The 27,572-nt window shown below is 38.8% G+C and overlaps 1 protein-coding gene and 1 long non-coding RNA gene across 13 annotated transcripts in view; one reads left to right on the top strand and one right to left on the bottom strand.

Moving 5' to 3' along the window:
• The window catches only part of FKBP5 (FKBP prolyl isomerase 5), a 95,145-nt gene that overhangs the window by 58,556 nt on the left and 9,017 nt on the right, over positions 1-27,572 (top strand). For all 12 annotated transcript variants that reach the window (XM_024766311.1, XM_024766310.1, XM_024766312.1 and 9 more), the window contains 4 exons: positions 676-790; positions 16,481-16,637; positions 21,399-21,489; positions 24,222-24,305. In XM_024766311.1, coding sequence (XP_024622079.1) covers positions 676-790; positions 16,481-16,637; positions 21,399-21,489; positions 24,222-24,305 — 447 coding nt within the window. The remainder of the gene's footprint in view (positions 1-675; positions 791-16,480; positions 16,638-21,398; positions 21,490-24,221; positions 24,306-27,572) is intronic.
• The window catches only part of LOC112414037 (uncharacterized), a 95,820-nt gene continuing 89,746 nt past the window's right edge, over positions 21,499-27,572 (bottom strand). The window contains exon 4 of the long non-coding RNA XR_003006062.1: positions 21,499-23,558. This is a non-coding gene — a long non-coding RNA (uncharacterized LOC112414037). The remainder of the gene's footprint in view (positions 23,559-27,572) is intronic.

Raw genomic sequence — 27,572 nt, 5'->3', positions numbered from 1 at the left:
TGACATACTCAAACCTGATCAGAAGACAGGATGGAAATGTGGGAGATACATGTTGAAATATACCTAAAGCTATAAAGCAAGTTGTAAAGCTATTTTCATATTACAGAGGTTTATAAATGTCACAGATCTCACTTCCTCATTAGAAGCAGTAGATGGTGATAAAATGGTATTCATTGTGTTTAATTATACATATTTGGCCATACCTAATTAAAAAATTAAAGAGGGGAAATGCCTAAAACATTGTAACTAGGTAAAATACACCTTTAGTTGGTTGTAGGCCTGATTCATAAGATTTAGTCTTAATTTTAAGAAGGGGATTCCATGAATCGGGAGAAAAAGTGGTGGCCTCTAGAGTCAGACAAAATAGTCTGGGCCAGCACTGTGTCACTCTGGCTTTTTGCCCACAAGACAGTTTTCCTTGTATTTCCTGTCTGTCTTTGCACTGCAGCCCCACAGGATGTAGTCCTAGACATTATCATTACATGAAGTTTCTTTCCAGGTATTGAAAAGTGCAGTGTTCTTTTTTCCCTACTTTTCCAATAATTAAGAAGCACAGGTAAATATAAAACAGAGTTTTATTTTGTAAAATGAAAGGAGAGTGGTTGCCCTTGCCTTTAAGTATGTTAAATTGGCTTTTTTGGTCCGTTCTCAGTCAGATCCCTTTTTCCTTTCTAGATTGAGCTTCTTGATTTCAAAGGAGAGGATTTATTTGAAGATGGAGGTATTATCCGAAGAATCAAACGGAAAGGAGAAGGGTATTCAAACCCAAATGAAGGAGCGACAGTAGAAAGTAAGTACTGCTGCGAGAGGGAACTGGTCCTTAAAAGTTGGGTTCCAATTATGTGGATGAAATGGAGATTTTGTTTTAAAAAATCTGTTTATGAAAATAAATATATTGAATATATATCTCTTAATAGTTTTAAATTCAGCATTTATTTAAAAGTGACTTCATTTAGTAAATATTCATTCAACCTGTGTGTGCCAAGAACTGTACCAGCCTCTTCAAACTCAAAACGATGAGTAAAAGGTAAGCCCATCCATCAATGAATTCTTAGTCTGTGGATTCCTTGGTGTGCCAACAGTTATATTAGTTGCCTTATATATTATTTATTTATTTCTCACAATAACCTTTTGAGCTATGATTAATTATCCCTAGGTGAGAAAAGTGAGTTCAGAGAAGTTATGTAAATTACCCAAGGTTACAGAGTTACCAAATAGAGTAGTAGATTGTAATGCCTGTCAGGGCATCAAACCCATTTCACTGGCTGTCATTAAGATAAAAAACAGTTCATCATTTTAGTTAGATCAAAACAGGAGAATAGTTTATTCTGTTCTGTGTCAGGAGACCTGGGTTCAAGCTCTGCTTTGTCATTTATTGAGTGACCTGAAGCTATTCCATTTTCTTCATTTGCTAGTAAGTTGAATATAAGGACAGGGCTGACTGAGGACTGGGTTAACTGAGCACCCGTCCACCCTCCCAGAGGGAGGTGTACACACATTGTGTGTACACTACTTGTTACTTTATATTCTAATCAGCATCTGCCCATTTCCCTAGTATACAGTGAGTGCTGGAGGACCAGAATCTTTCTTCATCTTTTTGTTTCCAGCATCACCTACAGAGCCTTACACACATTTGTTGTTCAGTAAATGCTTTCTGCATGGATAAATTTTTTGCAAGATGGCATTTACTGAGTTGAAGTACTTCAAAAAAGACAGTAGTGAGAAAACAAATACTTCCATTTAAAAAAATCAAGGGAGAACTTCCCTGGTGGCGCAGTGGTTGGGGTCCACCTGCCAATGCAGGGGACGCGGGTTCAATCCCTGGTCCGGGAGAGCAACTGGGCCCGTGTGCCACGGCGAGGAGTGGCCCCCGCTTGTCACAGCTGGAGGGGACCTGTGTGCAGCAGCAGGGATCCGATGCAGCCAAAGATGAATAAATAGAACAAATAAATTTTAAAAAAAAATTTTTTTAAGTTATTAAAAAAAAAAAGTCAAGGGAATTCCCTGGTGGTCCAACGGTTAGGACTCGGCACTTTTACTGCTATGGCCCGGGTTCAGTCCCTGGTTGGGGAACTAAGATTTTGTAAGCCGCGTGGTGCAGCCAAAAAAACTTTTTAAATTTTAAAAAGAAAGAAAGAAATACTTCCCTTAAAAAATAAAATCACTGGGTTTCCCTGATGGCGCAGTGGTTAAGAATCTGCCTGCCAGTGCAGAGGACATGGGTTCCATCCCTGGTTCAGGAAGTTCCCACATGCTGCAGAGCAACTAAGCCAGTGTGCCACAACTACTGAGCCTGCGCTCTAGAACCCGCGAGCCACAACTACTGAAGCCCACGCACGTAGAGCTGGTGCTCCGCAACAAGAGAAGCCACTACAATGAGAAGCCTGCGTACCGCAATGAAGAGTAGCCCCCGCTCACCACAACTAGAGAAAGCCTGCATGCAGCAACAAAGACCCAACACAGCCAAAAATAAAAATAAATAAAATAAAAAGAATTTAAAAAAAAATCAAATTACTAAATAAGGATGGCAGCATGAACTATTGATATTATCAATATAAAAGGCCTAAAGAGTTCATTTTTAAAATGTAAACTAGAATAGTTGATTTTCTCATCTTTAATGTTGCATGTTGAACCACAACATTATCTTACATTCTACTTTGAATGCATGTTTCATTTCCACGAGTCTGGCAAATTAGTTCAAATTTAGTTTTTTTTTTTTTAATTGGAAACAGTTATAAATAGTATTACTGTTCTGTTGTAGTTAAAGTGTTTAGATAGTTATCACTCTTGATAAGTTTTAGAATAAATGAAGAAGAGCTCAGGTGTATAGTGTTGGAGAAATACCTGGACCAGGAGCTGGAAGATAGGGTTCAGGCTTTGGCCCACTCTAACTAGACGTTGCCTCTCTGGCATCAGCTTCTTTCCTGTCCAGTGATGCAGGGGTAGACGCCTTAATTTCTAAGGTCCTACTAGCCCAAAAAATTCCTGATAGAATTCTAAATGTTTATGAAAGTTATAGAAATGATAGAAAATTCTCCTCAATATATTAACAAGAACTTAAAAATCTTGTCTATAACATGTATTTTAAATTTTTATTATGAAAAATTTCAAACATATACAGAAGTAGAGGGTTTTTTCCCCCTGTGATACAGTGACTCCCCAGATTTAACAAGTTATATATTTTTAAATTGGAGGTTTTTGTCAACTAAATTAAAAGGAAAAACTTCCCAGTTATAGGCAATACCACAAAACTACCACTGTAGAGTTAACTTTGGAGCAGGCTAAATTAAATCAAATCTTGCTTTTGGTAATATTTTCAATTGGAGTCATTTTTTTAACTTTTCATTTTGAAATAATTTTTGACTTCTGGAAAAGTTGCAGAACTAGTACAGAGAATTTCCTTATATGCTTCACCCAGCTTCCCCTAATGTTGACATCTTACTTGACCACAGTACTTTTATCAAAATCAGGAAATTAACATTGATTCAGTGCTATTAACTATTCTACACATCTTACTTGAATTTCACCTGTTGCCATGCTGATGTCCTTTTTCAAGTCCACCATCAAATTCAGGATCCAACATTGTAATTTAGTTGTCATGTCTCCTTGTCTCCTCCAATCTGTGACAGCTGATCAGTCTTTGTGTTTTTTTGTGACTTTTAACACTTTTGAAGTTAAATAATTGAAGGCCAATTATTGTAGAATAGCCCTCAATTTGGGTTGGTTTGATGTTTTCCCCTGATTAGATTTAGGCTATACATATTTGGAAAAATACATAAGTGATGTGCCCATCTCAGTTCATCATTATCAGGAAGTACATGACATTGATGTCTCATTACTGTTGATGTTAACTTGGGCCACTTGGTTAAGGTGGGGTCTGCCATGTTTCTCCACTGTAAAGTTACTATTTTTCTCTCTCTAGTTACTAAGTATCTCATTGGGAAGGAAATACTTGGAAACTATTCAGATAACCTCTTTTACATCACACCTTCACACACTAATTTTAGCATCCATGAATGACTTTTGTATGCAACCGTTATTACTGTGGTATTTGCCTAATGGTGATTTTTCTATGTCCACTGTTTCTTCTACATTTAATTAGAATTCTGCTGTAAGGAAGAGCTGCCTCTTCTCCCCTGTTTATTCAGTTGTTTATTTATATCAGTATTGACCCATGGATGTCATTTTATTCTGTAGGTTATTATTCATTACTATTCTTATTTATTTTGTTGCTCAGATTGTCCTAGATTTGGCCATTGGAAACTCCTTCAGCTTGGCTCTTTGGTCCTTCCAACATTGTTTCTTGAGCACTTTCTTACTTATGACACCAATAGATGCTTAGGGCTTATTTGGTAATTTTCCTGCCCCCAGTCTGGAATCAGCCATTCCTCCAAGGAAGCTGATTCCTTTTACTGGAGAATGTATTTAGAAATGAAGATCTGGGTGCTAGGTATACTCATGCTATGGAATGTTATTGCTTCTAGAACCTCTTAACAGAGCTAGAAAATACATACATCTCGACATGCATATATACACATTCTATGTGTACTTCTGTATTAGTCTGTATATATATATTAAAAACTATGAGTACATACTGACACTTTCAATTTCAGCCCACCACAGTTTTGTTTTAGCCTCCTCTCTTTGCTTCTTTGAAATTGCTTTCTCCAACAGTGAGAAACCTGGCTCTCATTATTCACAGTATATTTATTTATTTGCTCAATCATGGTATATACAGAAAGTAGTTTCAGAATTGCTAACCCATACCCCTGTGAAAAACAAATTTCCTGGGACTTCCCTGGTGGCCCAGTGGGTAAGACTCCATGCTCCCAGTGCAGGGGGCCTGGGTTCGACCCCTGGTCGGGGAACTAGATCCTGCACGCATGCTGCAACTAAGAGTCTGCATGCTGCAACAAAGATCCTGCATGCCGCAACTAAGACCCCACACAGCCTAAATAAATAGATATTTAAAAAAATATTTTTTCCTAAGTAGGAAATATCTGAGTGTACTTCCTTTTGTCATTAGCCTGTAGCATACATTGAAAACACTGTTTTCCAACTTAGGTTAGTTCTTTCATCCTCATTCCCTTCAGTATGGTTATGTTATTCATTTGTAATACAGTTAAGTTCATTTGTTATGTTTACCTTCCATTGGGGTTCCCCCCACACTCGGTAGGTTTTAATTATTTGTTTTTTTGGTGTATGAAACATTATCATGATTCTAGATGATACAAAAAGATATACTCAGAAGTGTTATTCCCCCCCTCATCCCTACTAACCTGTTCCCATTTCCTCATTGTTTCCACTCTGTTCCTTCCTACCTCCTATAGGTAACCAATCTCATTAGTTCCTGGTTTATTATTGTACTTTTTTGCAGAAGTGAGCAGATACATGTACTTTTATGTCCCCTTTTTGCGTGAAGGATAATATACTATGAATAGAATTTTTAATATATGTGAATAATCCTTTATATAATTTTTTTTTCTGTTTCTAAATGTATTAAGAAAGGGCAATGACTAATTTTTTTGTCTCTCATCTTGTTAGATTGTACTTTCCTGGGAAATTTGAGAGTAAATGGTTTATTCTTACTTTTTCTCCCAAAAGCCCTTTTTGGTTTTCTGGAACAAATCAATTTTATAAAAATTTATTGTATTGTCACTTATCAAGGTTAAGGTGTCCTGCTTTCCCTCTTTGAAACCAGTTAGCTCCGTGTGGGAGGAGGACAGAAGGTTGACTCAAAAGTGGTCTCTGTCAGAAGCCAAGATCACCTTGTTCCTTTTGAAGTCTACTCAGTCTTCACTTTACTGGTTTGCCTTTTTTTTGGTACCATCACCCATATACTATTAGATTCAAAACCAAGTAGAAATCCTAGAACTAAAGCCAGTTCCACAGTGAAAGAAAAACTATAGACAGTGATCATCCATTATGATATGTCATTATAGATACACAAGAGTGATCAAGTTTCTGTCATTTCTGTGTAAAGGTACAGTGAATAGCCGGGGGAGGGGGCACACAGGCTTTGGAAGTGATAGATGTGAATTTCGAATCTTGGAATCACTACTTGATATTTTTATGACTTTAGACAAGTTACTTAATCACCTTGAGCATACAGTTTTCTCATCTGTAAAATGGGAATAATAATCTTTTACCCCCACAGATTGTTGTGACAGTTAAGGGAAGAAAGGTACCTAATACATGTTAGACACTTAGTTTCTTTTTTCTATAAATAAATACATTTATTTCTCTAAATAAATGTTTATATCATTTATTTTGCGTCCTTTAAATAGATTTAAGGAAATAAACTTCTCTTTCTCTTATATTCTATAGCCAGTCCATCAGCAAATTATTTTGTCTCTACCAGGGTTGACCTAGAACCCATGATCAATTTGTCTTCAGTAACAGTCTTAAAAATAATTATATATCTTCTTAGTAATGTTACCTAAATCATATTTCTCCAGGATTTTTGCTGGTTTGTTTTCTGAAGAACAAAGTTGTGGACTGAATCAAAAGGCTTTTATTGAATTGTGATCTTTTGCTTCCTTTTAATAATTTCTTTGGGGAAGAGAGAATTTACATTAGTTTGACAGAATTTATTCTTTCTCAAAGAAATTGTGATTTTTACTCCGTCAGGATCCTCATGCTTGCAAATCAATTTTTAGATTCTGTTCCAGTGTGCTTTATGTCAATTAAGATGACCATCTTGTAATTTTTATTCAGTGTTGTCCTTTTTCCATTAAAAAAAAGTCACTGTGTTCTAAGGTACTCTAATTGACATTACCATGATGACTGATACTTTAGTCATCATACTTTAGCTTCATTGCCTGTAGTGGCTACATTGTTACTTTTAAGCTTTGCTTTCTTAGAAAAGCCAATCTGACATAAGGCTCTGAATAGCTTACCAGCTCCTCTTCCCCCAACTCCCATCTCTCACATCTTCTGAGTTAACTTCTATGCCTGGAGTAGGCACATCAAAATGCTGTGTGTGACTCTCTTGCCTCACGGTGCTTTCAGCCACATCAGTGCAAAGAATGCAGACAATCGGGAGTATTTTCAAATGTGAAAATTTCAACAGAGTGATCTGCAGGGATTCAAGTTGTTGGAGTACCCTTCCCTCTCACCTCCTTTCCCTCTGCAAATCCCACTGAAATGAGAGATGGGGAGGGGAGGGGTGGAGAATGATTTCAAAAAAAGAGGAAGAAATCCCTATTAGTGGTGGAAAATAGGAAGACTACAAGAAGTGGGTCAGAAATTATGGAGAATTTCTGGAATACGTAAAGTAGATAAAATTGGACTGATGGAAACTAGACTCAGGAAACCCAACCCACAACAGGTGTAGAGAAGACCTCTGCAGAGGTACATACTGTTCGTCTCAACAAGCTTGGGAAGAACTCCAAGCTTAGTCAGCTGGTGCAAGGGAGCCAAGGCAGGCTATGGGGTAATCATCAGGGTTGTTATAAAACAATATGGAACAGCTGGGCTAGTAAGCCTGTAGTGTAGTGGTTCTCAACTTTGGCTGAATTTAGAATTACTTGGGGAGCTTTTAAAATTCTGATGCCCAGGTCTCAGCCCAGACCAGTTAAATAAGAATAGCAAATCTCAAAGGATGGAACTCCAGGCACAAGTATTTAAAAAACAAAAAAAACCCTGGTGATTCTAGTTTGCAGCCAAGGATTGAGAATTACTACTCGAGAATTACTACTCTAGGGCCTGGCTGTGACTTTTGCTCCCAAGCTAAAGCCAGTAAGGCCCAATTTCTAAAGTAAAGTAGGGATCTGCCTCAGAAGGCTCCGTGTGTTAGGACTTGGACTACAGAATGAGAACATAAATATCTTTGAGCTTTTAAAACAGATTTGAAGGGGAAAAAAGTGAAAGCAGCTCTGCACAACAGTAAATAAGCAGAAGTGTTTTGCTCCTGAAGTAAAACTTTTTCCTGCAACACCAGTGGAAAAAGGTGTCCCCAGCCTTCCTGTGCACATGATGCTCAGCATGTAGTAAATGCTCAATAAATATCTTTGGGATCTTCACCCAGAGATCTGCATGATCAGCCCACTCCTCTTGCGAAAAGGCCTACCATGGAAGTATATCCAATGGCTTAGAAAAACTGTGTCAGGTAACTAAAATCACTTGATCTTTCTGAATCCTTCCTTTTAAAGCATGACCAAACAATACAGAATCATCAGCAAATACCATGAAATGGAAGCACTGAGGTGGACTAAGAAGAAATAGAAATGAACTTTCAAAATACTAATTAGTATCTTCAGAGATATTTAACAGGATATTAAATTCATGAGTCAGAAAAATCAGCTTCTCTGAAAAAGGAAAAGATAAGAAAGTATCTGGGGGGCTTCCCTGGTGGCACAGTGGTTGAGAGTCCGCCTGCCGATGCAGGGGACAGGGGTTCGTGCCCCGGTCTGGGAAGATCCCACATGCCGCGGAGCGGCTAGGCCCGTGAGCCATCGCCGCTGAGCCTGCGCGTCCGGAGCCTGTGCTCCGCAACAGGAGAGGCCACAACAGTGAGAGGCCCGCATACTGCAAAAAAAAAAAAAAAAAGAAAAAACGAAAGTATCTGGAAATTAAGAATATGATTATCAAAATTGGAACTCTGAGGAAGGGTTGAAAAGCAAAATGGACAGTCCCAGAATCTTGAATTAGTGATACAAAAGATAGTGAAGAATATCTCAGAACACAGAGGGGAAAAAAAAAAAAACACCAAAGAGATGAAAAGTGAAAGAAAAATTAGAAGACTGGGATAATCAAGGATAGATGATATGTATCTAACCAAACGTGTAATGGAAAAAGGTTTCCTAGAGAAAGAAGAATTTTTTCTTAAGAATTTACCTCACACACAGTTTTTTTTGTTTTCATTTTTTTTGGCTGCATCGGGTCTTCGTTGCTGTGCCTGGGCTTTCTCTAGTTGCGGCAAGCAGGGACTACTCTTCGTTTTGGTTCGTGGGCTTCTGATTGGGGTGGCTACTCTTGTTGCGGAGCACGGCTCTAGGCACACGGGCTTCAGTAGTTGTGGCATGCAGGCTCAGTAGTTGTGGCTGGCAGGCTGTAGAGCACAGGTTCAGTAGCTGTGGTGCACGGGCTTAGTTGCTCTGTGGCACGTGGGATCTTCCCAGACCAGTGTCCTTAAAAAAAAAAAAAAAAGAAAAAACGAAAGTATCTGGAAATTAAGAATATGATTATCAAAATTGGAACTCTGAGGAAGGGTTGAAAAGCAAAATGGACAGTCCCAGAATCTTGAATTAGTGATACAAAAGATAGTGAAGAATATCTCAGAACACAGAGGGGAAAAAAAAAAAAACACCAAAGAGATGAAAAGTGAAAGAAAAATTAGAAGACTGGGATAATCAAGGATAGATGATATGTATCTAACCAAACGTGTAATGGAAAAAGGTTTCCTAGAGAAAGAAGAATTTTTTCTTAAGAATTTACCTCACACACAGTTTTTTTTGTTTTCATTTTTTTTGGCTGCATCGGGTCTTCGTTGCTGTGCCTGGGCTTTCTCTAGTTGCGGCAAGCAGGGACTACTCTTCGTTTTGGTTCGTGGGCTTCTGATTGGGGTGGCTACTCTTGTTGCGGAGCACGGCTCTAGGCACACGGGCTTCAGTAGTTGTGGCATGCAGGCTCAGTAGTTGTGGCTGGCGGGCTGTAGAGCACAGGTTCAGTAGCTGTGGTGCACAGGCTTAGTTGCTCCGTGGCACGTGGGATCTTCCCAGACCAGTGTCCTGCACGTTGGCAGGCAGATTCCTAACCACTACACCACCAGGGAAGCCCCAAGATAGAAGAATCTTAAGATTGAAAGGGCCAATTAATGGTGGCACACAGGAGTAAGGAGTGCTTTTTCACCTAGATACATCCTGGTGAAATTTCCCTTTCCTTCCTCCCTCCCTTCCTTCCTATTGAAGTATAATAGACTTAAGATATCATTAGTTTCAGGTATACACCATAATGATTCAGTGTTTTTATACATTAACAAAATGATCACCATGATAAGTCTAGTTACCATCTGTCACCTTACAAAGTTATTACAGTATTACTGACAATATTCCCTATGCTGTACATTACATCCCCTGACATTTATTTTCTAACAAAATTTGTACCTCTTTATCTCCCTCACCTATTTCTCTCATCCCCCTGTTTGTTTCTGTATCTAACTCTGTTTCTGTTTTATTTGTTCATTTGTTTTTTTAGATTTACATGTAAGTGAAATCATGGGGTATTTGTCTTTGTCTGACTTATTTCACTTAGCATAAATACCCTCTAAGTCCATCTGTGTTTTTGCAAGTGGCAAGATTTCATTCTTTTTTTTTAATGGCTGAGTAATATTCCATTGTATATATATCTGGTGAAATTTCTTAATTCCATAACTTAAAAGAAAATTTTGAACTCTTCCAGGGAGAAATAAGCTATGTGCAAAGGAATGAGAATCAGAATGACATCAGACTTCTTATTTGTGACACTAAATACTAAAAGACAGTGCTTTGATCATTGTCTGTAACTGAATATTTTAAACCTAAATTTCTATCCTCAGCCAAGTTATCACTCAACTATGAGAACAAATTAACTTTGAAGTATGCAGACTTGTGCCCTTTTTGAAAAAAATACTATAGGATATTCTAAAACATCACAAAAAATAAAGCCAAGAAGTGAAGACTCAAGGCATAAGAAACATTAGTGAGCATAAAAGTAATTTCCATAACATGACAGCTGAATTTGGATCTCTGAAATGGTAGAACTATAATGTTAAAATAATAATTGTTTAACAGTATGGAGCTACGGGAATTAACAAAATGAGGTGCAAATGGGAAATGAAGAGGGGAAGCAAATGGTCTAAGAAGGTTTTCTTATTCAAGGAGATATTATGCTGATTAGTCCACATTGATAAATATGTATATGTGTGTATGTATGTGTGTGTGTATATATATACACATATATGTGTGTATGTGTGTATATATATACACACACACTGTTGAATGATTTGTTTAAAATTTAACGTTAGGTACTAGTAAGAATAGGATGTAGAACTTCCAAGCGACCCTGCATGGAGTGGGGGAGTAAAGGAACGAGGAAAGGTTGATCAATTTAGTAAAAGTAATAAAGGAAGAATAACAATAAAACATTATGTAGGAAATCAAAAATAAGATTGTAGGAATAAAATCAGTCATGTCAGTGATTACAAAAAATATGAATGAGATAAAGCCACCTATTAAAGGCAGAAATTCTTATAAGGTTAACACAGTGATGACAACAAAATCTAGCTATGTGTTCTTTATAAATAAAACACCAAAAACCAAAATGGTCCAAAATTGAAAATAGAGGAAAGATTTCATGTATGACCATGTTGAAATCTGATAGAGCTATGAGGGTTTTTTGGGTTTTGTTTGTTTTTCACATGCTTTTGAAGTATTTATGAATGTCCTGGCAAATTTTGTCCAGTAAGAGAGAGCAGATTCTTGAAACCATTTTATTATATATTTTCACAAAATAATGTAGTATGGTACTTGGGTCTAAAATGGATAGTGTTTATTCTTTCATATATTTTGGATTTATATAGCTCCTTCTAAAAAGGTATCTTCAAGGCTTCGGGTAGAGTAAAATCTTAGTAGAAAATAATCTTTTTGTTATTAAGAAATTAAGCCAGTGGACCATTTATTTTGGAATAGTATTAAAAAACAAAACTCCATATCAGTAAAGAATTTAAATAGCTCTTGGCATTTATTAAAAATAGGAGTACTAACATATTCAAAAGGGAAAATTCCTATAAATGAGTGAAAATTACTACCAGTTTCCTTAATGCCCTGTTTTCAGATTAATCATTAAATAAATATTTACTTTCTGGCCCTGAACTGTGTGTTGTACACACAGTTGTACACACTGTGAGGTACAAAATAAGATATTGCCTTTGCCTACTTTGAATTTTATTCATACTTTGACAGCTCTCTCTGTGGAGCGATCAAGTGTTTTCTTATACCAAGTTCTAAAACATGTTTAATCTGGTATAATTTACCACTAATTGCAGGAAAATAATCATAGCTAACATTCATTGAGTTCATCTCTGTCTATCCACACATAACACAGTATTTTCACAGAGTAGCCACCCTGACATTAAATGAATGCATGCCAGATATTGGGCTAAAAGCTTTAATTCAATACCTAATTTAATACTCTCAACAATTAGGAGTTAGCTGACATTATTTCCCCTGTTCTATAGATGAAGAAACTGAGCTTCAGATAATTGAAATGACCTTGCCCAAAGCCACAGTTGTTAAGTGACAGAATGGGACTGGAATCCAGTCTGGTGTAAAGAGGAGAGTGGTGAGGATTTGTATTGGTATAGAATTTATTGCTGTGTGCATGCTTCCTGTTTAGACTAAGGCATATAACCATTTGCATAAATGTTATTCTGTTCAAGTAGCCAGGTTCCACACCTGCCCTCAGCATCTGTCCCCTCAGTGCCATGAGCAATCTTCCAGTGGTATTTGTTCATCATAGTACAAAATGGTACAGAGGACAGGAGGCAGTTTGGGGGAAATTTGACCACCATGACTGAGGGGAAGAGTTTCTCTTCTAATCAGTGATTAATATGCCTCTCCTGATTTTAGAAATCCATCTCTGGATTTGCCTTTTCAGGGGGTCATTAAGATCCCACTGTCTCTTGGATGCTTTGCTCTGTTAGGCAGGAGATGCAGGCAGAGAGAAACTCCCTTGGCATGAATTAGGCAGCAGAGAAAACCCTTGCCGAGTGGGAGTAACCTGTCACAACCTGGTTTTCTCTGGCTAAATGACCAGTCTTGTCTAGTCGTAATGCCATTACAACATTCCCATTCAGATCCCCATGACCCAGTAATTGTTCTGGGAATGAGTGCAAAGCTATCAGACACCAACTACTATAATTAGAAAAGGGAAAAACAGACACTTACCAGAGCTAAGGTCTTTAGGCTGGAGCGCTTACAGCACTTTTTTTGGGGGGTTATGGAGCCTCTTTCTCAGTTTTGCTTCCTAAAATACAAACTATACAGTTTTCGGGCTCTTGCATTCCAGTTTTTTTTCCTTACTGCAGTGCACTCTTTCCTTTTCCCCCCTATTTTAATCGGAGTACAAATTGCTGTCAGCACATCGAGTTCATGTGCCAGCCACTTTCAGAACAGGGTGTTCTGTGCTCTTCAAAACAAAATTGCTCTAGGGCAGTAAGAGAACAATAAGTCAGAGCTCCAGTTTAAGTGATGTTTTGCAGCAGACTGGGCTCACTTGATGTGGTTACACTCGGATTGCGCAGCAAGGCTCGGTAATTTGGTTCGGTTTGACTTCGTGGGGTTTGGAGGACCTCCCCCCTTTAAGTTACGTAGACTTTAAGTCAAGAGAAAATGTTGTCCCTTTTTAACTTGTGTATTTCTTTCTCTTCCCAAAAAAACCCTAAGTAGAAGCATCCTGTATGTACTTTTATTCTCTTTGGGCACGTCATAGATCATTTACTTCCCGTAAATCATGCTGGTTGGAATTAGCAACAGACCTCCTGAGCCCTAGAGGCCAAGCTCCCAGTGAGTCATGATGGTTATTATTAAATATTTATTAAATGAGTTTTTGCACTAAGCGATACAAGGTCAAAAGCAACCACAGGTCTTCCACAGCCAGAGCTGCCATGGTTTTCTTTGGTAGCAATTATCGAGACAATTAAAAAAAAAAATTGGATCTATAGGAGCCAGGCATGTCTGCATCTGTCACCATGATGGAGGTCCCTGCTGCGGCAATCGACTCCAAGGTGGGGAGGAGTTCTTGTCAGCTGTCATAGAACTTGTCACACCAGTGTTCCAATTTTAGAAACCAGTTAATCTAGCCAGAGTGTTTGCTACTTGTGCATGCACGCATGCGTATCAGTTTATCAATTTAAGATTCTATGGTACTGTAGGTAGTGCTTATTCAGGTTCAACTTCAAAGAGATTTAATAGAAAAAAAAGATTGGTCCCTATATAAGGTAGTAAGTATTTATAAGAGTTATTGCAAATGTTTCCCTATTAGGTGGCCAAAAACATTGGTTCTACCATATATTGTTTCTCTTAGAGAGACCGGCTGCAGTGAACATTTTTTTTTTGCTTTCTTAAATATACTTTGACTTGAACTTTTTTTTTTTTGCTTGCTTGCTTGACTTATCTTTCCCAACATGTTTATTAGTAGCCAGTCTTTTCTTTCCCTAATATGAAGGGTTATCACATGTAGAGAACTTCTGAAATTATTTATATAATTTTAATATCAAGTATATGCATCAAGCTGAGAAACCAGCCTAGGAAACTGACACACAGGCAGGAATCCTTCACAGAGTCTCTGGATTTCCTGTTTTGAAAACACATTCAAACTTGATCAACCAAAAACCACAACGAATGTACTGATAGTTTCCTCCCCCACTAAATGTACTCTCCATCAGGGAGGAAAACACTTCTAACAATAAACCTCACTCAAAAAGATCTGTCAGCTAAGTTGTGAGCTACTAGGATAATAAATCTCAATGCTTGAGATATTCTGTAATACGTGGGCCGAAACTCACTTTGCTCAGCAAATCTTTTCTCATGAAAAGTGTCATCACATTAGTCTAAATTAAATTTCTTGGGCAGATTTAAAAATATTTAAGAACACAAATTTTCAAACTCTCAAATTCTTTAGAGACACCAGCTTTTACTCCAGTAAAAAATATCTTAAGCCTAGGATTCCTTGCAGAACCTCTCTAGTGTGTATATATTTGAAAATAATAAAGTTGAATTTATTTTGAAACTATTTCCAATTCAAAAGAACGTTCACTGTGCTGCAAGCTAAGCTGTATTTTATCTAGAACATTCCAAAAGTGAGTTAATACAAAGTCATGTGCATTTATGAGTATGGGACATAGAACAAAATTTCTGTATGCCAGCTCCACCCTGAGAGCCAGTCTAGCTCTTGCCCCTGTTTAGAAGGTCTGACTCGAGAGTCAGGCCTTCTCTAGTTTGGCCCAAGCGTCTTCGACTCCACCCTATGTTTGCAACGGGAACAAATCGGGATGGTATTAATCCTAGTGACTTAGAAAACGGTAGAGAACTTCAAAGCATAAATGTCCATGTGACATTTCTGCCCCTAGTGTCTATGCCACTGCTGTTTACTCTTCAGGGTTTCTCTCATTTCCTAGGCCTGGGCTAAAGGTAACCTGATGAAATGATTAACTACAGGAATTAGCTTTGAAGCTGGTTTCTGGTCTACATTGAGAGTTATATTACTGGGCCATAGAATCCTAGAATTTTAGAGCTTCAAAGGACCTTTGAGATCAAGTAGTTCAAAAGTAGAGTAAGTTGGAATTGTATTTGGAAAATAATTGTCTCCTGGAACGAATGTAACAGAACAAGTGATTTTTATCTCTAAAGCAAGTTATTGATCTAAAATAGATCAACTAGTCTCAGAAAAGAAGCATTTTAGGAATTCCTTACATTTGAATCAAGACCATTATATTACAGAAGTAGGAATAAAAAATTTTCTTATGAAAGACAAATTATTACCTTGCTTGTCCACTGTTGTGCTGTCATACAAGCCATCCATTTTTCTGATTGAATGAAAGACCTAAATGGAAAGGAATGAATATCCGTAATATTAAACATAGTTGGAAAGTTTCAAAGAATTGTTTATCCCAGAAGAAAAAGTCTAACTAACCAAGAGAAAAATATATATCTGTATGTGTTTTCCTATTTTATATGAACATAAAAGCCCCTTATCAAATGTGAAATTACCCTGGGAATGAGCTGAGTTTGAGTGCAATGAGGAAGTAGGCCCTGAGAAATTGACCTCTTCACTTAACATTTCAGAGGAGGGGGTTGAGTAATTTGATTTGTCGAGTTATAGGAGACTATTGATTCCTTCACATTTTACATTTTTTACTGCACTAAAGGATTACAGATATGTTAGTTACTGATGATGTTGCCTTTGGCCTTTTCATTTTTATTCAGACATATTTGTGAATGAGATTAAAACTCTTAAAGAAAAAAAAAAAGAGCTTCTATATTCAGTTAACCCTTTAATATCACTGGGGAAATAGCCATTCGGTTGTTTTTCAACCCAAGCATCTGAAGCCAAGATGCAGTTATAAATGTTTAAGACTTTGTATACTTGATATTAAGTTTGTGGCATTTTGATAATTACCTATTAAATAAGCTAGTATTTCTTGTTTTGTGTTACAGGTGAGGAAACCTCTGTCATATAGTAGGCTTAAGTTAAACCTGTGTTTCCACTTTATTATCCTCTAAGCTATCTTACTGATGTAGTTATCAGTAATTATAAGTTTAAACTTAAAACAGAAAGAAATATGATTGCTCTTAAATTTCCAGACTGGGTAGACTAAGCTTCAACAAGACATACCACGTACGTCTCTAGATGAAATGAGGAAGGGGAACTACTCATTTATCAGGTCCCTGAATTAGTCACGAAGAGCGGCTTTGTTGACTGTCCTTCTCCTCTCCCTCAGTCCACCTGGAAGGCCGCTGTGGTGGAAGGATGTTTGATTGCAGAGATGTGGGGTTCATAGTTGGCGAAGGAGAAGACCACGACATTCCAATCGGAATTGACAAAGCCCTGGAGAAAATGCAGCGTGAGGAACAATGTATTTTGTATCTTGGACCACGGTAAGCAGCATACCAGTTCAGTACACAGTGAAGTTATCTAAAGAACAGGGATACACTTGCTTTTTCAATCAACCTTTTGCTATTTTCAGTGAAGTTAAGGCCAACAGTGGAAACAATTAATTAAATCAGGCTACAGTTAGTCACAGAGTGAGTTAATGGGCCTTATAATATTACAGACATTTGTAAGCCTATTCACTTGATTCATGTGTGTTCAGGGTAGGACTGACAGGCAAGTTTTGCTTTTCTGTTTGTTTTGCCTGCCATATTACCAAGACAGGAAGCTGTTGGCCCTTCTCACGTGATTCTCTTGCCCCTTCTCTCCTTTTCTCTAAATTAGGCAGGAGGCAGTAAAACGTGGGGGTTAGAAGTTGAAGAAGCATTTGGATGATTTATTACCACTTGAATTTGTGCCACCTGTTCTTATACAGACTCCCTGAAAAAAGAGTGTTCTTCCTGGATCTAAAGGCAGCGGAGATGACTCATTTTTGCCTAAATTTTTCCCATCATAAGGATATCCATTAGCACTACCAAGCTTAGAACTATCAGACACTAACTGTCTCTCTGGTGAAAACATGTTTGGTATTATTTTTAGATCTAAAATTATACCATGAATCCAACCCTTCTATCTTGAGAAACGGACCCTTGAGAGAAACCAGGGTGTTTTGATTCTGTTTGTGTGAAAGTGCATCTGCTTATCTCATGTCTCATCCCTCTCTGGATCCTTGGATTTCAGTCAGTGGGATTTTGAGTTATTGAGAATCTTGATGACCTGCATTACCAATAGGTAATATTGTGCCTTTTTTACAGTTGCTTGCCTTTGTGTAGCCTCGGTCATAATCCAGTGGCATATTTACCTTTGCCCTAACACTTGAGCCATAATCGTATTTCTTAAGTGATGTTTTAGTCATGCCACTACCCACTTGAAAATCCTTGCAAAATGCTCTACACCTCGAACCCTTTAGAGCTTTCACTGAGGCACCTTTTATTTAATACCTTCTTTTTCTCGGTCTTATCCCTTTTTCAACTAGTATATTCCCACCTTAGTGTGTTTTATTTACATTTACTATGTATTTGTAGTTCACTTAGGTGAATCTGTTTCTATAAGGAACTTTTAAATTCAGGTGGTGCATAGAGAGGCTATCTCTTCCATATCCAAGTAATATCTAACTATTTTTAATCCAGCATTCCAAAGTTACAGTAGTTCTAAACTCATATAAACAGAGTGGTATTTATCTCCATGTGTTTTCAGATCTAAGTTCCTTGAAGATGAGTTCTCTATACATTGTGAGCATATAATATGAATTGGTTCATTACATTTTAACCTAGCTGACAAGCCAGTTGTGGGAACAGATGTCTCAAGTTTAATGGCAAAGGGAAACAAGAATTATCCTTATATTTATTAATGCAAATAGTTCCTTGCAAGTTTAAATGGTTGTATGATTAGTGACTAAAAAAAGAAAAAAAAATGCAGCTTACCAGCTGTGTACTCGACTCTCCTAAGCCTTAGTTTCCCTTTATGTAAAATGGGGATGATGGTATCTACCATACAAAGCTGTGGAGGACTGAATGAGATGATGCATGTAAAGAGTGTAGCAAAGTGCCTGACACAGCCAAACCCTTAGTATGTTAGCTATTATTGCTGTTGTGATGATTATCTCTCCCTTCCATTTTACTCTCAGACCATAAGGAAAGGGAAACCCCGTTTTAACATATGGTAGATTTTTCAGGCATAAAAGTTGTCAACAAGTTTTCATAACTTACTAGATATAAAAGTTTTTTCATATGTTTTATGGAAATCATTTAGCATAGTTAGAAAGGAACATGTTCTTTTCTCTTCAAGATGTATGCTTAGTATGTTGAGGAGTCATTTAAAGTGCAGCGTCTACACCAGGAGACTGTCCACGCAGGTGCTGCGTAAGATTATCCGTGTCTATAGAGAATCCCTGCCCACCGGGCATGCAGTGAGTGTGTGCAGTGAATTTGCTTGTCTTACCAGAGTCCCACTTACAGATACATTGCATCTGAGTGTGGCTATAAATATGGCTGTTGCAAATATGTGTTCTGTGTTACTCTTAGTGTCATCTGTATTTCATGCTCCAAAAACCCCAGGGCATATACCTTCCCTTTCATTCTGATAGACTCCTTGGCAGGATGTTTTCATAGTAAGGAATTCATAAAACACTTCCAGAGAAGCCATTTTCTCTCTTCTCATCAGGACAGTGTCTTTAATATTGTTTTAAATATGGTGACTGATTAAGCTCTTTTGTTTCAGGTAAAGTATGGCTAGTTTTAGCTTTTTGCTTTTTCCTTCTTTATCTTCTGTCCTGCACCAACCCCAAACAAAAACATAGGCTGCCAAGAGCCAGAGTATCTCAGTTATGCGGCAGTGTGGGTCAAAAACTAAACAACTTTCTGGGACACACAGAGTCTGAATTTAAATCCTGGCTCTACCACTGCCTCTTTGTGTGATTCTCAGGAAGCACCTCTCTCTGAGCCTCAGTTTCTTCATCTGTAAAAAGGAAGCAGTTGGTAAGAGCAGTTGCATACAAGGTGCAAGTGCTTCTTGTATGCACATAAAGGCTTAATGGTCATTAGCAATCATTATTTGTATCTCTGCTCTCTGCAGGCACCTGTCAGTTTAAGAACATTGATACTGGATTCCTTCTGTCACTGTAATCCTGCTTGTCTTTTGGTTAAGCCTAGAATTCCTCTTGTGGTGTTCTTTCAGTCAGATGAATTTGTGTGCCCTGGGTCCTTCCTCGCCCAGCCTAATCCAGCATAAATCAGACAACTTTCTGTAAAATAGGAAGTCAGGTTAAATGCTCCCAAAACAGTTCGGTATGAGCTTACGCCTCCCCAGGATTATGTTTTCCACATGTGTCTTCACAGAGTTTCTTCATTTGAACCCAGGAAAGACTGTAGAAATCATATCCTTCCTTAGTCTTCTTTAATCCCGTTGATGATAACCAGAACAATTTGGTGCCTGCCCTCGACCCAAACCCTCACCCTCCTCGCCCCCCAGCCACGGAACTCCTATTTTTAAGCGTTGTAAGGCAGCTGTTCGCATCCTCGGCACTATTGACATTTGGGGCCGGACATTTCTTGGCTGGGGGAGCTGTCCTGTGCATTGTAAGATGTTTGGTAGTGTCCCTGACCTCTACCCACTAGAAGTCAGAAGCCTCCAAGTTGTGACAAATCCCAAATCTCTAGACGTTGCTAGATGTCCCTGATAGGGATGGGGGATTAACCCCTTCTGAGAGCCACTGGTCTAAGGCAAGAGCATCTGTTGGGTTTGTACCTGTTTAGCACTGGGCTGCAAATAGAACATGCTGTCAGTAAACACATGCTCAGTGAGGACTCACCTGCCTACCTGATTCCCATCAGTTAAGGAATGTTCTTTTATTTACCAGATGGCAGAAACAAAATAGGAGATATATCGGTCTAAGAGCTCAAAGTAGAAAACTAGTCACCACTTCCTACAGTTGGCCACTGGTAATTATGTCCTCTTTTATTTCTTTGCTGAAGATACCCTTTGCCCTGATATTAAAACTACCACACCCCATTCCTACCAGCTCTCACTCCATCTCTATTCCTCTCTCTGCCTCCAGCTTCCATTTTGTTGTGTAACAGGGGAGGTAAATGAGTAAGCATTTTCTTCCTGAAAAATTCAGGCAGGGAGTAAAGAAGTGGTACAAATAGCAAGAGGTGAGTGTTCCTACTCTAGTCCTTTTGCCCCAGAGAAAACTGAAGGTATTAATACATCAACTTGGTTTTGGCCTGGTTTCTAACCATAGCCTGAGAGTTTGAGTTTACTAAGATTTTTGCAGTGCCATTCCATATATTAAAGAGTAGTTTGCTTGAAACAGATGGAGCAGAGTATATTCCAGTGAACGTTTTCCTAATACGCTGGGCATTTTTCTACATGCTGGGAACCACTGAACCAGACAGACAAAGCTCCATCAGAATTTCCATTCTAGTAGATGTGTGCTCCTTCAAATGCCTTGGATGTGTTAAAATTTTAAATGATCCCAAAAAACAAATTTATATATCCCCGTAATTTTATTCAGTAAGTTTTGGCTAAAAAGTGTAGTGTTTTACAGTGTTATAGCCAGAGAGCTATGAAAATGCAGTACAGAGTATTTCTCTTGATGAGGTATTAGAGTTTGCTGGGGCTGTTCTTTTTGATTATACATTTGTTTTCTAGTATGCTTTCTGCAAGTCTTGAAGAAATACCATGAGGACGTATATCCTTCCTGATGTGTGCACCTTCCCCCCATTTATCCGCGTGGAAGTGGTACCTCTGGAAGGGGACAGCACTTTAAAGTTAAAAGCTTGTTAAAACACACCTCTCCCCAGTCAGCACTGTAATGACTACAGTGGCTGCCTTCTCCGGGCCCTGATAGAGCTCCAGGACAAGCCCTTATAGCCAAATAACGGCTGTTGTATAGAAAGAACTAGACATAAAATCAAGCAGAAAAAGAGACAGTGACATTTAAAATCACATTAAGCAAGCTGTCCCAAGGAGTACAGGTGTTGCATTACATATGAATATGAAGAAGAAAACTAAATGTAGCCTGGTTTCTTAAAAGAAACCACAGCAGTGATACTTGGCACTATATCTTCTGATCAACATCTGGTTTGTCTTCAGGGCCTTTGATGTGTGTAGTTTGCAAATGATAGCTCTATGCCTCAAAATACTGAAGGGGGTGCCTGGAAATACACCAATTCTTTAAAGTTTTATTTTTTTACTCTCCATTTCAGATATGGTTTTGGAGAGGCAGGGAAGCCTGAATTTGGCATTGAACCTAATGCTGAGCTTATATATGAAGTTACACTTAAGAGCTTCGAAAAGGTGAGAAAATACCAACTTCTCTGAAATCATGACAGATTTCTTCTCCATCCACTTCTTGTAAATTAGTGTCTTATATTACCAGGTGGTATAGATAGATGGTATTTGTTTGTATATTGTGCTTTTCATGACCAAGTTTGTCTCCTGTCTCTGACGCTGCTACTAGAGCACAGGACAACTGATACAGCACAGCTGATACACAACCAAGGAGCTCAGTGTTCTTATTTTGTGTCTATGTGTCAGCCTTTTTTTTTTATTATTAACTTTTTTGGGTAGAAGCCAAGACTTGTTCCCTTATTTGTTCCTAGACTTGTTCTTTTTGTACTTTTTTTCCTGGGTTGAAGACAAAAAGGTTCATGTTCTTGCCAAGCATCTCCTTGGGGGAGTGGGGTGCAGTTTTCCAGGGCTGGACGGATCATACCCTTCACAGGACTCGTGAAGAGGCCTTCACTGTGGCTCCAAGTTATTATCCAAAATGCAAGGGCTTCATGGGCCACCAGGCTCGGTGGCAAGGAACACAAGGAACAAACCTGCTAACCCTAGACTTTTTCTTTTTGTACCTGTCCAAGTAGAAAAAAAGAGAGCGTTTGCCTCAGGTTCCAGAAATGGCATGCCTCCTTGAGTGTATTTCCATCTCAAACCCGCCTCTGGAGGCTCCCGGCAGCAGCTTCCTTGGACAAACGCAGAGCATGTGCCTGAGCTAGGTACGCTGTCCCATCCGGCTACGTCCTCTGCACCACCAGAGCCCAGCCCTTCCCCGAGAGCCTCAGGAACTGCATCTTGTAGACCTTTTTCATCCCCACAGTGCTATCTCCATGTTCCATACTTCAAGCTTTGGACTGGAAACGTGACTGTTTTTATGTTATTAGACTCAGAAAGGAAATCATTGTCCTGTAGGCCTCTAACTTTGGGATCCTCCCCAAACAGTGATGTTCCTAATCATAACACATTCCCCAAAACAAACGTATGCTCTTGTCACAACCATTGCTTGTTGTCAGGTAACGTCTTCTGAAGTCCTGCTAGCTCAGTACTGATCCTCCAAAGCTGTCTTCATAGCACAAAGTGGTTTTTATTTTTAAAGAGGGAGAAAATAATTTTTAGCAATAAAGTAACCCCCACCCCTTCCCATCACAGCCCAGTGGACCTTGTACACTCAGGAGCCTCCCCACTGTAGTACACCACAGCGAGCCTGTGCTCAGTCACGGCGGCTGCAAGGGCATAGGCCAGGCTGCACTGCCAGGTGTATTTGAAACCACGTGATCAATCCAAGAAGAAGAGGCAAGAATTGCAAATATATATGCATCCAGCATAGGAGCACCTCAATATATAAGGCAGATGTTAACAGACATAAAAGGAGAAATTGACAGTAACACAATAATAGTGGGGGATTTTAACAGCCCCCTTAGATCAATGGACTGATCATCCAGACAGAAAATCAGTAAGGCAACACATGCTTAAATGACACTGTAGACCAGATGGACTTAATTGATACTTATAGAGCAATCCATCCAAAACCAGCAGAATACACATTCTTTTCAAAAGTGCACATGGAACATTCTCCAGGATAGATCACATGCTGGGTCACAAAGCAAGCCTCAGTAAATTTAAGAAAATTGAAATCATATCGAGCATCTTTTCTGACCACAGTGCTATGAGATTATATCTGAAACCACGTGACAGTGTGTGGCAGTGATGGAGGCAACATGAATTCATTTTCTGTTTTGTAATACTAAGAATAGATTTATAATCAATAAAGACTGAGCCTAATATAAAAAATGCAGAGTGCTTGTTATTAGATTTTTAAATAATAAAGTTAAATTGTTAAGAATCAACATAGGGTTGCCAGGAAGACTAGTAACTCTCATTAGTCACTTTAAAAAGGAGGGGATATATATACCACTGTCTTTTGAATAGAGAATTTCATATTTACCCACTTAAGCTTCATAATTCTTATGCAGTAAATAGCACTGACACAGCCGTTGTCATCTTCCCTAAAGGACTGCAGATTGTTCTGTTGACTCTTGATGATCCAGCTGTTCATAATGAAAGTGCAGTTGTCCCTGGGTTCCTATCTATAATGGGGGAGGAGTAATGATACACACAGTATAAATTAGCAGGTGATCGTGAAAGCGTTTGTTTACATCTTGGCATCACCTCTACCCTCCCACTTATGTTTTCCTTGAAATTCCCCAAGTACGCATCTGCAAGTTGCTACAGTTTGGAGGCTTTAGTATGTCTGGTTGTCGCAGAGTGGAGAGACAACTACATGACCTGGAATTTTTAAAGTGTGTATGAATATACAACTGTGACTTGACTACAATAGTGTTACCATTTTAGAGTTGAAAAACTGAGGCTTGAGAGAAACTTGCCTAAATTATAATAGCAGTTTAGCGGCAGAGTTTGCAGGAGGGAGATAGGGGCCCCAGCTTCCATCGTGTGGCCTCACCTCGTAATTCTAAAGGCGCATTCTTTAACGATGCTCAACAGTTCATCTTCCTTACGGTATTATTGCCTGCACCTCCCTCTTGAGCAGCATGGATCAAGCTACAGCTTTGTCCTCATGGAAAGTGAGTTCTAGCCTAGCAGTGCATTGGCAAGGGCACGCAGTTTTAAAAGCCAGTGTGTTTTGGGGTGTGGGTATCCTCTAGGAGTAGCTATTGTTTCTTCTTACGGACATCAGCTGATGCTTTTTCCTTCTCTGTTCATCTAACCATTGTCACACATTTACACAACAGGCCAAAGAATCCTGGGAGATGGATACCAAAGAAAAATTGGAGCAGGCTGCCATTGTCAAAGAGAAGGGAACTGTGTACTTCAAGGTATGTGAGTCTTTGTACAATCCTTTTCATCTCAAAGAATTTATTCAAGTATCAATTAATTGTGCTGATATTCCCTATTCTGAATTCTATACCCTTCTGGATAAGAATAAGCCTGAAATTTTACAAGTCTGTCATTTTCAGTACAAGAAGTGGTGAGACAGAATGAATTATGTGACAAAAAGAATACAAAAGCCTCTTGTACACATTCTACTCTAGGATTGTAAGCCTCCGCAAAGTCAGACCAGGTCCGGCTTGCCCACCCACTGTGTATCACTCAAGACCTAAAGTATCTTGCTTGGTACATAGTGGTCACTCAACAAGTGTTTGTGGGACGAAACAAAGAATGAATAGAATAATTGTTAGCAAGTAGTAGAATTCAAAGGGCTAAGTTTCATATCATTTTCCTTTCCACTGTCTTGGGGAAGTCACTTAGGAACATGATAAAAGGAAAGATTATGCACAGATTTCAAAAGGAACTGGCAGGAGGAGAGTATGAATTTCTTCTAATGGCCAAGATGATCCCTGCCACACTTGCTTTTGTGAGAAAAAAGCAGAAATTCCTGAATGATATTTGTCATTTATTGATTCTTGAAAACACTTTCTTATAATCTAGGAATGTGTTGTTTCCTCACTTAGATTTTAAACCCCAGATACAGTAAAAAAAAAAAAAAGAAACAGCGCCTTTGTTCAGTTCTAATCAGAATGTACTATATCCATTGCTTCCCCATTGCCAAATATTATACCTTCTCCACATCAAGCAGAAAGGGCTTAGCGCAGAAGAGAATGAGAGAAAGAATGGGAGTTTTGTCAAGGTTTCTTTTTTTTCCTTGCTGCTGTGATCCAGGAGCAAAAAAAAAAAAAACAATTAGATGATGTTTTCAACAGTCTATAAAGCAATGATACATCAGTGTACTTCAACAAGTCTTCATGGAGAACCTGCTGTAAGACGTGTCCTTGCGTTGACAGCCTTGTCTGGAGGGAGGGGAGGCAATATTAACCCACATGAAACAACTAGAGAATTATGTAAGACTGTATAACCAACATAGAATCACGCAGCCAGAGGGCAACAGGTATGGTTATTATTTTCTAAACTTTGAGAGGAGCCCCATTATTGAGTCATGAAATCAGTTTAGTGGAAGTGCCTTATGTAGTAAGGATACACTTTGTTTCACAAAACTTTGTTCAGTTGTGTGTGAGTGGGTACTAGGTCATAATTTAAAACATTTCTTACTGTGGGTGTAGATAATATATAATTATTTCTATTTATTTATAACTATTACATATATTAAAATAATGTATGGATCACCAGAAAGCATTAGGATATGGCAGAATGACCTCTGAATTGGGAAAACTGGGCTTTATGGCTCCAAATGATTTAAAGTCATTTAAGGTCCAAAGAGATTAATTTTTCATGTGAAAAGTGAGGGAGTTAAATTAGAAGACTCCTAAGTTTCCTTCCAGCCCTAAAATTCGGTGCGTTTCTGAACTCTCAAGAACAACTTTGATTTTTTTAAATTCTAATTGAGGTATTGGATACCTCTGTAACTATGAATAGGTAGATTCCAGATGAGTTATTTGTAGACCCAAACACCTAATACACTAGAACAAAAAGAAAATTTTCTGTAAAATTACTTAAGACCATAGGTCCTGAACTATGTTTTCCTATCTACTTGGAGTCCATAAAAGTCTTTAAGTGTATTTTTTATATTTCCCAAAACCTCTGAAAAGAATATTAACATTTGGTAGAGGGGTTGCAACTTTTGGCATTTGACTAGAATTAACTCGATGTAATAAAACAGCTTGGCTGTTCAGAAGCTCTAACTGGTTGCTGATGACTTAAATAATGTTGTGAAGCCACGTGTCATATAGCTGTGTCTTGAATATATACAGAGAGATGGCCAGAATTTACGATCAGCAACAGAAAGCAGTGTTAAATTGTCTGTACAGTTACTAAACTTCACTGCTTCTTAGCATCGTAACTGCAACCGTGATTTGTGTATTTCATAATACTATGAACCCTCTTAAAATTACTGATCTTCGGATAAAATCTGGATCAGCAGTCACACATATGGAACATATTACTTTTAACATGCAATTTGATAGACAAAATCTTTCAAAACATTAGTTTATTGGGGGGAAATTAATGAAAGGTTCAAAACCACTGACATAAGACCTTTCCCCCAGAATGTCTCTGAACATTTTGTACTACTCAGAACTTCCTTGGAGGCACCTTCATGATTATAGGTAAAAGATCCCAGCAGTGATCCTAGTTTTACCTGTAAGACTTCAGAAATGGTTGGTAGGTGGGTTCCTACACACATTCCCTTTTCGAATGTCAGGGCAGGTTTCAATCTGCCGTGCTGCCTTCCCGGCCCGTAGAGTTTCCAGGGTGTTTGACTTGGCGCCTTGTGCATAGCGCAGAGCCCGGGTGTGTGGGCCAGAGCAGAGGTGGGGTACATTGCATGCCACCCGCACATTGGAGCTCCATTTTCATTGACCTCTCGGTTTGGTTTACACGTAAGTGGGTAGGTCTCTCCCCGTAGTAGGGCAGAATTGTGATAAGCCTTTAAATGGGAGTGATTTTGGCGTTCAGAGCGTAAACTCCTATCAACCTCTGAACGCTAAAGAGAAGAAAGGTAGGAGAGGACTCTCTTCATTTGGCTCTGAAAATAATTATTAAGCACGTTTAACAATGTGACGTTACGCCAGGCATTGTGCAAGTCAGTTAAACAGACATGATTTTTGCCCTCACAGCTGACAGCATTCTGCGGGACAAGAGCATTAACTATCACACGTGTTTCTCTTTTCTGACTTGGAGGCAGAGTGGTAAGGCTGAGGACACTTTCTAACCAAGAGGTTCTTGCGCCCCCTTGTGCTCCTTGGGGAAAAAAGCATTTCTAAAGCAAGCTAGTTAAGGATCGTCCTTCAACCATGGAACCCTTTGCAGACAAACCAGGCTTTGCTATGTTTTGACCACCATTACTGAACCAGGAAACCAGTGCTATGATTTAGAAACAAGTCGTCTATGACTCTAGGATTTTAGGTTTAAAAAACTAAAAACCTGGGCTTCCCTGGTGGCACAGTGGTTGAGAGTCCGCCTGCCGATGCAGGGGATGGGGGTTCGTGTCCCGGTCCGGGAAGATCCCACATGCCGCGGAGCGGCTGGGCCCGTGAACCATGGCCGCTGAGCCTGCGCGTCCGGAGCCTGTGCTCCGCAACGGGAGAGGCCACAGCAGTGAGAGGCCCGCGTACCGAAAAATAAAAAAA

The sequence above is a fragment of the Neophocaena asiaeorientalis genome, unplaced genomic scaffold, assembly GCF_003031525.2.
Source record: "Neophocaena asiaeorientalis asiaeorientalis breed wild unplaced genomic scaffold, Neophocaena_asiaeorientalis_V1.1 scaffold46, whole genome shotgun sequence".
Taxonomy (NCBI): Eukaryota; Metazoa; Chordata; class Mammalia; order Artiodactyla; family Phocoenidae; genus Neophocaena; species Neophocaena asiaeorientalis.
The sequence above is the reverse complement of the archived record's forward strand: the minus strand, read 5'-3'. Positions and strand labels throughout refer to the sequence as shown.